The sequence below is a fragment of the Spermophilus citellus genome (assembly GCF_964194105.1).
Source record: "Spermophilus citellus genome assembly, chromosome: 10".
NCBI classification, from domain to species: domain Eukaryota; kingdom Metazoa; phylum Chordata; class Mammalia; order Rodentia; family Sciuridae; genus Spermophilus; species Spermophilus citellus.
The window spans coordinates 24,301,806-24,314,587 of record NC_138197.1 but is presented as its reverse complement, the minus strand read 5'-3'; the positions used below and the strand labels follow the sequence as shown (position 1 = coordinate 24,314,587).

Below are 12,782 nucleotides of genomic sequence, written 5' to 3'. Positions count from 1 at the left end.
CATGATGCCATGGCTTAATTATTCCTTTGCAGGGAGACTAAGGATTTTTGTCCCTTTTTGTCCTTTGTGACCTTTGCTTGCCTCAGAGAACTCTTCATCTGTGATCTTCCAAAACAGGTTGCAGATAATAAAATCTGTTGCCCTGCCTAGTCACAAGTTCTGCCAGTTCCAGCCAGCTGAGACTTGTGTGAAAACCCAGCACCTAGTCATGCCATCATGGTTCACCAGTAGAAGCTTGTTCTGTCTGGAGCAGGCTGAGGCTGTCTGTTGGGGTTCTATGAAATGAATGCCTGATGCTGAAAGTTGACTCATCCTTGTTTTCATTCTCTATCTCTCAATCTCTAAGGAACAGAGAGGTAATTACTACTCAGTATCATCATCTTCTTCACATGATACTAAACAACAACCAGTTGTGGGGCTGGGGATGTGGCCCAAGTGGTTGCACACTCGCCTAGCATGCGTGCGACACTGGGTTCAATTCTTAGCATCACATTGAAATAAAATGAAGATATTGTGTTCACCTAAAACTAAAAAATAAATATTTTGTTAAAAAAACAACCAGTTGTCTTTCCTGCTATGTTTTTAGGATGGAAAATGAATGAGAAAATTGGTCATTTAAGAGTATTTGGAGTTTTTGTCAGACAACAGGGAATGTTGATCTTATTGTGTTCAAACTTCATTGGTTTGATATCCTCCTTACCATATTCAAATAATTTTTCTTTTAATTAAGGATAATTTCATAAAGATGGGAGGTATTTAAGTCATTAAGAGGGAATTGCTCTTAGCTGAATGGATGAGTTAATCAATGAATGTTCCAGGTAATGTAAACTCTAGAACTGAATTTTAGTTCACACAGCTATTTTGGGGAGTACATTGCTACCACCCTCTTCTTCCTTTAAATAGCAAAATCTGAAAAATATGCAAAATTTGGTTTGTGTTGGTTTTTTTCTAGGGTTGAGAGTATATGGTTTTATTTCCTACAAAGGGTTAAGAGACAGGGAGTGGAAAGGAGCCTTTGGTGTCAGTTTACTCTGTCCAGTACATTTACCTTCAAAAGTCCCCCTCCCCCATCTTTAAGTAGATTTATATGAGAAGGTTTATCTGTACAAGATCTGAATTATCTTGCATTGTGAGCCCTCGGTACCATTTGGTTAAGGTGGTATGGAGATGCCTCAAGAGAACTTAGAACAAACATGGTGTAATTGAAACTATAATAGAGCTGTAGGAAAACCTTGTAAAGCATGCAATTCTTGAGTCAGGTGGGGGCTTCCAGACAGATTGATGGCACAGAAAACCACACTGTTCAGACATATTGTGGGACTGGCTGGCTTGTGCTTCCGAACCACACATGGCAATAAGGGTTACAGATGTAACTATCATAGTTGTAAGTCGATATGGGTATGACTCTTTTTAAAACTTAATGATAACTGATAGGGCCTCATTCCTCTTTACTCCATAGGAAGAAACAAAGTTACACATCAGCCAAGTGTGACAGCCTGTAATCCTAGCTGCTGGGGAGGCTGAGGCAGGAGGGTCTCCATTTCAAAGCCAGCTTCAGCAATTTAAGCCCTAAACAATGCAGCAAAACCCTGTCTGTAAATACAATATTTAAAAAGGGCTGGGATCCTTCTGAGGCCCTGGCCCTAGTATCTGAGCATTCCAAGGAATGCCCCTTCAACATATTCAAAGCAGCCTCAGACTAAATTCAGTGGTATGGAGATGCCTTGAGAGAACTTAGAACACCGCATAAAAATAAATAAAAGATACTGTGTGTTCATCTACAAATAAATAAAAAGTTTTTTTTAATTAAGCATTTGAGGGGCTGGGGATGTGGCTCAAGTGGTAGCGCACTTGCCTAGCATGAGTGAGGCACTGGATTTGATTCTCAGCACCACATAAAGATATTGTGTCCACCTAAAAAAATAAATATTAAAAAAATTAAGCATTTGAGGGGCTGAGATTGTGGGTCAGCTTTAGAGTGCTTGTCTAGCACGTTTGACTGGCTTCGATCCTCAGCACCACATAAAAATAAATAAACAAAATAAAGGTATTGTCTCCAAGTACTTCTAAAAATAAATGTTAAAAAAATTAAGCATTTGAGCTGGAGTTGGGGCTCAGTGGTCAAGTGCTCACGTAACACACATGAGGCATTGGGTTCAATCCTGAGCACGTGAAATAAAGATATTGTGTGTCTACCTACAACTAAAAAGTAAATATATTTGTTTTTAGAAGTTAAGTCTTCCCATAGTCCCAGCTACTCAGGAAGTTGAAGCCAGGAATTTGAGGCCTGCCTGGTCAACAAAAGGAGACCTCATCTCTTAAAAGAGAGAGGGAGAATATAATATAGTTGCATATTAGAGTAGCTCCTCATGTTCTGCCATAAGCCAGTTTCAACTTTTGGTGTCTTAACCTTAAATAGTTGGGCAGACTCTGGGATTATTTTTTGTGCCAATCTGTGGGATGGATCCAACTTTGAACTAAATAATTTTCATAGAGTCTCTTTAATTACATGAGCAAAGTATGAGACTGTCCTCCACTTCACATTTATATCTTTGATAATATAAAACTTTTAACTATTTGACCAGAATGTGCTGTCTGGTTTAAAGGAAAACAACTTATTCTGTGAAAAACTCTCTCAGTGTTTTTATCTTCTTTTAAATTTGACTAAACTTGTAGAGGGTCTAGTACATATAGCTTCATTGAGGTCCTCATAATTCCTTTCATAAACTTATCAGCTATCAAACTCACCTCTCTCTCCCTGTTTCTACCCATCATCTGTTTTATATTAATGCATTTTCATGTCTGGGGCTGTTTGGTTAGGCCTCAGACATTCCACAGCTACCTGGAGGACATCATCAACTACCGATGGGAGCTCGAAGAAGGGAAACCCAATCCTCTGAGAGAAGCCAGTTTCCAGGACTTGCCTCTTCGCACCCGGGTGGAGATCCTGCACCGGCTCTGTGATTATCGGCTAGATGCAGATGATGTCTTTGACCTCCTCAAGGTGCTTCACTGGCAGTCCTTCTCTAGAGCAATTAAAAACAGCAGTGAGGAATTTAGTCAGAACATGAAACTAAAGATAATACAAGATGCCAGAGTTTGGCTTGGGTGGCTTGTCTGTATGCTATTAATTGACAGTGACACTGTGAACACAACCATGACCCTGTAGCCAAGGGAACAGAAGCTGCGTTATCTATATGGCAGTATGTTGTTTTGATTTAATTTCTAGTTGGGTTTTGTGCTTGTTTCCATGCACTTTACCCCAGCTGAGTCAGGACCAAAAAGAGGCACTTATTCATACTGTAACTAATTTGACCACTGAATTTTATTTCCCAAGGTCTAAATTTGAGCATAATTAAAATACCTATTGAAAACTCTGGAACTTGAAACTAGATATGCTAGTGGAGTTTATCCCCTATACACACACCAGCTTTGAGGATGGACTCATAAGAATCATCATGTAGGGCTGGGGTTATGGCTCAGCGGTAGAAGGCTCACTAGCATGTGCAAGGCCTGGGGTTCAATCCTCAGCACCACATAAAAATAAATAAAATAAAGGTATTGTGTCCAACTACAATTAAAATAATAATTATTTTTAAAAAAAAAAAAGAATCATCATGTAATCCAGTGCACTCTTTGCTGAGGACCTCAGCAGTTCTGGGAAAGCCAGTATGGATCAGGCACAGCGATAAGAGGGGAAGGGGTGGCTGTGGGTAATGATAGAGCTATGGTACAGTATCACACAAGACAAAACCTTTGAAACATCTTTAACACTACTTAGTTGTAAAATAAGAAAATAATACCTCTAAACCAAATTAAAAAAAACATTCACCAGAACTATTTTTTTATATTATATATGACAGCAGAATGCATTACAATTCTTAATACATACAGAACACAATTTTTCATATCTCTGGTTGTGTACAAAGTATATTCACACCAATTTGTGTCTTCATATGACCATCACAACTTCTCCTCCAACCCCTCTGCCCTATCTAGAGTTCTATTTCTCCCATGATCCCCCTCCCTATCCCACTATGAATCAGCCTCCTTATATCAGAGAAAATATTCGGCATTTGGTTTTTGAGACTAGCTAACTTTAGTTAGCATTATCTTCCCTAACTCCATCCATTTACCTGCAAATGCCATGATTTTATTCTCTTATTGCTGAGTAATATAGAAAGCCTACATCTTGGGAGCAAATCTTTACCCCTCACACATCAGATAGAGCACTGTTCTCTAGTGTATATAAAGAACTCAAAAAAAACCCAAATAACACAATAAAGGGTCCAAGGACCTGAACACACACTTATCAGAAGATGATATACGATCAATCAACAAATATGAGAAAATGTTCATCATCACTAGCAATTAGAGAAATGGAAATCAAATATACTTTTAAAATGTTATCTCACTCCAGTCAGAATGGCAGCAATTATGAAGACAAACAACAATAAGTGTTGGCGAGTATGTGTGGGAAAAGGCAAACCCATACACTGCTGGTGGGTCTGCAAATTGGTGCAGCCAATATGGAAAGCATTATAGAGATTCCTTGGAAAGCTGGGAATGGAACCACCAGTTGACCCAACTATCCCTCTCCTCCATCTATACCCAAAGGACTTAAAAACAGCATACTACAGTAACACAGCCATATTAATGTTTTACAGCAGCACAATAGCTAAACTGTGGAACTAACCTAGATGCCCTTCAGCAGGATAGCTTTTTTTGGTGAAATGGGAGCGGTGGTGAGGGTAGGGAACATTTGAAATATTTCCAAATCTTGTTCTTCAAAGAAGGTAGTCCCTTCCCATTCTGTCCCTCTTTCATCTGTCTTGATCAAAAAATAAATATGATACTTGGTTATTTTAAAATACGAGGCTAAGTTTGAATTTTGAATCACTTTAGTTTTTTCCTATTTTTATTTTATTCATTTTCCCAAACTCCCAATTCCTTTTGGGTCTAGGGTCTGGATGCAGACAGTCTCCGTGTGGAACCTCTGGGGGAAGACAATTCTGGGGCCCTCTACTGGTATTTTTATGGAACACGAATGTACAAAGAGGACCCAGTACAAGGGAAGTCCAATGGCGAACTCTCCTTGAGCAGGTATAATCTTTAATGTCAGGGTGTGATGGCTACAATGTAATTCATTAAAATTAAGTGCATCAGAATCCTACATCAGTACATCACTGCTTTTTTTTTCTTTTTCTCTTTTGAAGGAATTAATTGTATTAGCATGCCTATAAGGAAATGGACAAGAAAAGGAGTCTTACCATACAAAAATTAAAATGAGGGTTTTGGATATAACTCAGTGGCAGAGCGCCTGCCTAGCATTTGCAAGGCCCTGAGTGTGATGCAAAATAAATAAATGCATAAATAAATTAAAAGGAATTACTCCATAGCCTCTTCCACAAGGCTATGGTGATTTCTAAGGAGTACCACTACCTTACTACAGACTATTTTAATACACCCATTTTCTTCTGAACAGCACAGTTATGTGTGTAACAGTTTCATCTTTCATAGGCATGCCTCAAGAACTCCATTTTCTATTAGAATTGATATTCTGCTTTTTGACTGTTAGGAGCCATCAGCCTAATTCTAGAGAACTTCAAAATGATGGCCTGAAATGTAAGCTTTACTGAGTACTTCCTAAATAAGAGACCTCTTCGCCACAGCATTCCAGAACAATGCTTGCCTGTAATTTTATTTAGACTTCCTTGTTGGTAGGAGCAATGCTTACTATTAGGAAGGTGTAGAGCTTACGTAGTACAAAATGTCAGTTTTCCTTGGTTCCACTGTTTAATAATAATGGAAGACATTTTACCCTCCCCATTCCTTGTGTTTGTTACATTTAATCCTTTTTAGTAACCTCATGACCAGAAATACTATAATTAGTTATATTAGAATTACGTGTGACCATACTGTTTCTTAGGGAAAGTGAAGGACAAAAAAATGTCTCAAGTGTTCCTGGAAAAACAGGAAAAAGAAGAGGAAGGCCCCCCAAACGCAAGAAACTACAGGAGGAGATTATTGCAAGGTGAGAAAGTCTTGTTATTCTCTGGTCACATGCCTTCATGCTAGGAGGATCCTTCATTTCATTTGTTTCTTCATCTTTTATTTTTGCCTCTGGAAGGTCATGGGACTTTGGTTGTGGAGACCCAAGGTCAGAGTCCTTGTTGAGTGTACATTAAGGAACCAGGAAGCCCTGGCTGCATGATCTCTACAAAGTTACCTACCTTCCCTAAGCCTGTTATTTTATTGGATTATGATTATCCATTTAATGAGGATTAAATTGAACACAACAGTGCATGCCAGTGTAATAAACTGAAAATCATGCTTGACCCATAGTAAAGGTGTTTTGCTTTTTTTAAAACTTTCATTTTTTTTAGTTGTTGATGGACCTTTTATTTATTTATTTTTTTATTTATATGTGGTGCTGAGAATTGCACCAGTGCTAGGCAAGCACTCTACAATTAGCCCCATAGTAAAGATTTGATAAACATTTGTTATACCAAACATTTAAGAATTTATTGAACCACACGTTTTATACAGAAAGATAGAGCAAATTAATTTTGTGGTTACCTGTTAACTAATCAGCATGTTAGTAGAATTACCTATCATATCTGAGGTCAGGGGTTAATTATTTCTCAGCGGAGAACTTAGCCTTTAACATCCCCAGACATACTTTATTTTATGTAGAATGCAATTTCCTACAATAAAGAAAAGGTGAAAATCTAAAGTATTTTCTTAATTTTAGCAAAGGAAAAGGCATCCTCTTGTATTGAAAATAATTTCTTTTGTGTGTCATTATCTTTTAGGAAAGACTACCATATGAATCTTGATATGAGTATATTTCAGAATCTGACCCAATCTGACCTATACTATATAAATATACTTTTCACTTAAGAATCAGGTCTATCATTATAAAGCAATGGAAGTGTGGCCCGTTCCTAAAATTTCTGTTAACAGAATAAGCAGTTTCTTCCTAGTAAGTTTATAAACTGTAAGTACTTACCTAAATGCTTGGATTAAGCCTTTTTCACTGATTTTTTTTTTAACCACAAAAACACATTCCTAAAAAATCAGATTATGTAGATCCATCAGAATTTGATTTTATTAATTCAATCAGCATTCCGCTTAATTTTCCCTGATGGTAACTACCTGTTTCCTCCTTATCAGTGTTTGTGAGAAATGTCATTCATTTGTGTTATACATGCAACATCTGTTTCTGGATTCTACATGGTCCACATGTTCTTTTATGTTCAAGAAAATGTTTTATGTAACTCCATTTCCCTGTGAGTGCACAATTAAAGTACCTTGCTGTTGGGATTATAGAGTCATTTTAAGAAGCACACATGGACGTGTGCTACCCTCTACTGGTAGTTTTATACCTTTAGAGCTATGTATCTGAGACTATTTAAACATTTTTAAAATAAATGAAAATTGAAATTTATAAGTGTTCAGTAACCTGTGGCTTGTGGCTATCATATCAAACAACCCTTGATGGAAACTTTTTCATTTCCCACAGTTGTATTTAAGAGTGTACTGCTTTAAATGTTTGAAAAATAGCAACAACAACAAAAAATCCAGCTTTTTTGTTTGTTTGTTTGTTTGTTTCAGGGTAATAATTGACAAATGACAATGACATTTAACACTGTTGTTCATTTTGAAATTTAATCTCTGACATCCTTTGAGGTAGGAACTATTAATGGCCCTATTTTACAGGAAAGTTTAATTTTCCTGAGGTCACAAGGTTTGAAAGAAGCATGTTTCACTGATTTGAAAGATGCAGTTCAACTTCAGATCCCATGTTCTTAGCCTCTACCTTACATAAGAGCAAATTAAAAACACCTATTCTCATTATAGCCCTGCATTAGGGAAAAGGACAATGGAATCCCTAGGTTTTTTTCTTGACTTTTAATTATTAACACTTAACCCATCTGTCTGATTTTCTAAAAATTGTTATTTTTCTGTATGATGATGTTATTGCCATAACATTGGTACCCAAATGAACTTATGGTTTTTAGCAACATGCCTACATCCTAGTCCGTTTATTCTGTAGAACCATTCTTGAATCTACAAACACACAGTCTTTCTCTTTGTGTTATGTTAATTGGGTCTTTTTGTTGTTGTTGTTCTTTTTTTTTTTAAACATTTTTTAACTTTATTTTATTTGTTTATTTATTTATTTTTATGTGGTGCTGAGGATCAAACCCAGGACCTTGCACGTGCAAGGCGAGCGCTGTGCCAGGCGAGCCATAACCCCCGCCCCATGTTGTTCTTTTTAAATATATATGATGGTAGAGTCTATTTTGACATTATACATACGTGGAGTATAACTTCCCATTTTTATGATTATACATGATGTGGGGTTACAGTGGTCATGTATTCATATATGAACATAGGAGAGTTATGTCCAAATTATTCTACTGTCTTTCCTATTCTAAGGGAAGCACTGTGCAAATTTGAATTTGTTTTTCTTTTAATTGCTGCTACCTTTTCTTGTGTTACAGTGAAAAGCAGGAAGAAAACTCCTTGGTGTCTGAGTCACAGACCAGAAATGGTAATGATCTTTGTTGGCATTTAGAAAAGATCAAGTCAGCATGATTCATGTATATTATGATGGTGACTGTCTTTTTCCAAAGTCATTGAAAGCAATTAAAATGATTGCAGTAGTCTTATAACTAGCCTCCCTCCCCTTCTTCAATTCTTTTTTCCTCACACCTGTCCCATACCCATCTCTCCATCTGACAGCTTAATATCAAGACAAGGTATGTTAACTCAAACATTTTAGTGAATCATAGTATCTCAGCGAACTGTCCCATTAAATCAGCACTTTATGTGTGCCATATGGGTTTTCTATCTGATTTTCATCCTATAATCCAAATGGCATATTTTAGGGGAAATTAATCAAGTATTTTACAGTATCACAATATAAATGGGTCTAGGCATAAATTTCCGCAGAGGCACTCAAACTATTTTTCTGGGAAAGTATATAAATCCATTTAAGCTTTTCTAGGATGTTAATATCTTATTAAAGTCACAATAGTTATATTTGTATTGCCTCTAGTCTTTTATTGGTAAACAGTGACAGCAATAGGAAAATCAAAAGTATACATTTCTTATCTTCTCTTGTTTTAGTCATGACCTAGGTTAGAAATAATCCTGAGAATAAATACAGAAAAAAAATGTCCTTGTTAGGATATCTTATAGTGAATCATGCCTTTCTTTTGTAGGATGTCAAGGTCCAGGCCAAGGCACTTGGTGGCTCCTGTGCCAAACAGAAGAGGAGTGGAGACAAGTCACCGAGAGTTTTCGAGAGAGGACCTCCCTTCGAGAGCGGCAGCTCTATAAGCTTCTCAGTGAGGACTTCCTGCCTGAGATCTGCAACATGATCGCCCAGAAGGTATGTAGAGACACGGAGGGTTCAGTGCCATCAGACCGCTTGTTTGATGCTATGATGTTAATTTGAATTTTTGAATGCACTGTCCTTGAAGTATTACAGACTATCATCCTGTCTGAACTGACGTGTTAATATGGGATCTTGTACCACCCAATTCTGCTTCCAGAGTGGGTCACATATTCTCCTTTCCCCCCAAGAATTCCTCTGTGATCAACACTCACCAGTACTTAAATAGCTTTTCACAGACTAGAACCAGCTTTCTTTCTATAATGTTTCTCAGGACATGCGCCCCGAGCCTGCCAGTTTCTCTCCTGTCACCCCATGTAGACCTCTGTATAATGATTATTTGGTTTTTGTTGTTATTGGTTTCTGCTTTTGGGGACTGGGGCTTTAACCCAGAGACAATTTACCACTGAATCACATTCCCACTTCTTTTTATTTTTTCTTTTGAGACAGGGTTTCACTAAATTGCTGAGACTGGCTTTGAAATTGTGATCCTCTTGTCTCAGCCTACCAAGCCACTGGTATTACAGATGTGCCCTACTGTGCCTGGATTTTGTAAAAAAAATTTTTTCCTCTAAAAAAACAAAAATCACCATATTATGGATCTCTTTCATTAAACAACAGACTTTGATGAGCATATATCTTGATGGCTTCAGTGCCAGCTCCTAGACCTAGCTACCTGAGCTATGTGTGCCCTTTTCTCCAACTTCAGGGCAAGTTAAATTTTTTATAAATTATTTATACGTATTTCCATGCATGCATACCCTAATTCATGACATTTTCAAACAGCTTCTTCCCCGGCACACATACCTCTTTTTTTTTTTTTTTTTTTTTTAACCCCTTTGAATACTATTCTCTAAACTCCATCTTCAAATTAACTATATCCATGAACTGTCTGTTTCTCCCAGCCTTAGGATTTTCTTTCTTTTTTTTTTTTCTCATGCTTTCATTGTGAGTTTAAGCTTCTTCAGCTCAGGGACCTCCCCTGCCTTATTTTTTTTTTTTTTAAACCTCTGAAGTGCCTGATTAAATGTGGTTTGTTGTTGTTGTTTGTTGCTGTACCAGGATTGAGCACAGTGGTGCTATGCCACTAAATTATATTCCGAACCCCTTTTATTTCTAAACAGGATCTTTATTATTAATATATGCTAATAGAAAACCAAAAATCTTGGAGCATCTGCCAATGAAATCTGAAGAGAAAATAAATATAAATTATTGCAGCACCTAGAGGGAAAAGCAAAATATCAAATACATTACTAAATTTGTTCTGGATTCAGTGATGCATGTAACCTTTAAGAGGTTAATCCTTTTTTAAAAAAATATTTAGTTTTTTAGAAGTTGTTGGACACAATACCTTTATTTTATTTATTTATTTTTATGTGGTGCTGAGGATTGAACCCAGGGTCTCGCACATGCTAGACAATAGCTCTACCACTGAGCCACAGTCCCAGCCCCCAGATGAATCCTTTATTGAAAGTTCTAGGCATTCTAGCAGGAACTTATAAACAGTGAGTTATTGAAGACTTAACTTGATGATATTCATCAAGAATATTTGCACTTAACATCAGTGTGCTTAATTCCATATGAGAGCATTTCATTCAGTTTTTGTGATCTTCAACCTACTGTGACAAATTTTCTAGAAAAATTATATATAGTCTCATTTTTCTTAAAATAACTAAGATGGTTTTGTGGCTTTGTATCATCTTGTATGTGACTTGATCTAAAGGGCCTGTGGTGGCACAATAAACCATGTATAAATCATATAACTAATTAGCTTATTATATCTGCTTTTTCAACTATATTATGCAGAGGTTTTGGTAGATAATAGAATTAATGGGCAAAATTTAAAAGTATAAAACTGATGCTTTTGTTAAAAACATTTCCTGAGTTGATTCTTTTCAAGATAAAAAAATTAAGATACGTCTCAATGTAATTTTTAAGAACCATGAAAATAGAAACTATAAGATTTGATATTTTGAAAGATATACAGTACTTTCAATTTTAAAACAGTGTTAGCCAGAAAAAAAGAGAATCTAAATTATGAAGTAGAAAATTTTAGCAGACAATTAGAGAAATGGTTTCACAACAGGATCTCAAGAAAACTTCCAAAATCAGGCTGGGGGTGTAGCTCAGTTGTAGAACCCTTAGTTGGCATGCTCCCGGTCCTGTGCAAGGTCAGCAAAACAAAGATAAAACCGGAATTAATTGGATTTATGCGCAATTATTTTAAATTTAGAAGATTTTAAATTTTCTAAACCTTCAAAGAATAATTTCCAAACATTTCAGAAATGAGGTACCAGGGATGTAGCTCAATGGTAGAGCACTTGACTAGCATGCATGAGAGAGGCCTTAGCTCCACTTTCTAGGAAAGGATAAGGGAAAAAATGTGAAGGTGCCCTTGTTAATTTAGAAAGGTATCTTATATTCCCATTCCCGATTAAATTAAACACTCTTCTCATTCAGTAATCTATATTTCTGTAATACTGACAAATAAAAGCGACCTCCTAGCCAAAAATCAGAGGTAAACCTGAGAGTGTAATACTGGCAGTAACATTTTGGATGGCTTGCCTGGTATAATATAGCAAAAAAAAGGTACAAAGATACAAAGTTTTTGAATGTTTGCCTGGAGACAATAAATCTAATAAAATGTCTATTAACTAGAATTTCTTAACAGTGCTGGAAAACAGACTGTTTGCATCAGAATCATTGGACGTGTTTACCAAAAATTCTCATTCCTACCTCTGCTCTGTTCCTAACCCTTGTCAGAGTTATTCCAAGTAGTACCTGTTATTTTTGCAGTTGTAGAATTTCACCAGGTGATTATTGTGTATACTAAAATTTAAAATTCTCTGGAAAAAACACCCATTATAGTAGCAATGAAACAAATTTGTCAGAGTTGTACATTGTCTTATAAGGAAAATAAGCTTGCAAATTAATTGGAAGATATATTATCTGTTTGTAGGAGGAAAGAGTAAAATAGAGCATAATATTCACCTGGATAAATTAAAAATTATTGTAATCTCTTCCAAATCCCAACACAGTAAAAATTTCCTCCAAAACAACAGGTGAATGTAAATAGTGTGAAGTAGGTATATTGGATATTAGCACAGGAATCAGCATATCAGAAGCATTTTTGAAGCCTTAAGCCTTCACTTAAGGCTCACCTAGTGTAAGTGACAAGTTGCTTGGGTTGGGGATATAGCTTAGTGGTAGAGCACTTGCCTAGCATGCACGAGGCCCTGGATTCCATCTCCAGTTCCACTACCACAAAAAAAAAAAAAAAAAGAAGTGGTACTAAAATGTTGGCTATTAATGTGGGTAAAATTGTAAAAGATTGTAGAAGAGTACTTAAAATCATAAGGATTCTTACCTTTGGTTT

At 36.5% G+C, this 12,782-nt stretch overlaps 1 protein-coding gene across 2 annotated transcripts in view; it reads left to right on the top strand.

The window, feature by feature from the left end:
- The window catches only part of CECR2 (CECR2 histone acetyl-lysine reader), a 160,292-nt gene that overhangs the window by 122,013 nt on the left and 25,497 nt on the right, over window positions 1-12,782 (top strand). For both annotated transcript variants that reach the window (XM_081310049.1, XM_081310050.1), the window contains exons 3-7: window positions 2,821-3,004; window positions 4,964-5,103; window positions 5,930-6,034; window positions 8,511-8,560; window positions 9,234-9,403. In XM_081310049.1, the coding sequence (XP_081166175.1) occupies window positions 2,821-3,004; window positions 4,964-5,103; window positions 5,930-6,034; window positions 8,511-8,560; window positions 9,234-9,403 (649 nt within the window). The remainder of the gene's footprint in view (window positions 1-2,820; window positions 3,005-4,963; window positions 5,104-5,929; window positions 6,035-8,510; window positions 8,561-9,233; window positions 9,404-12,782) is intronic.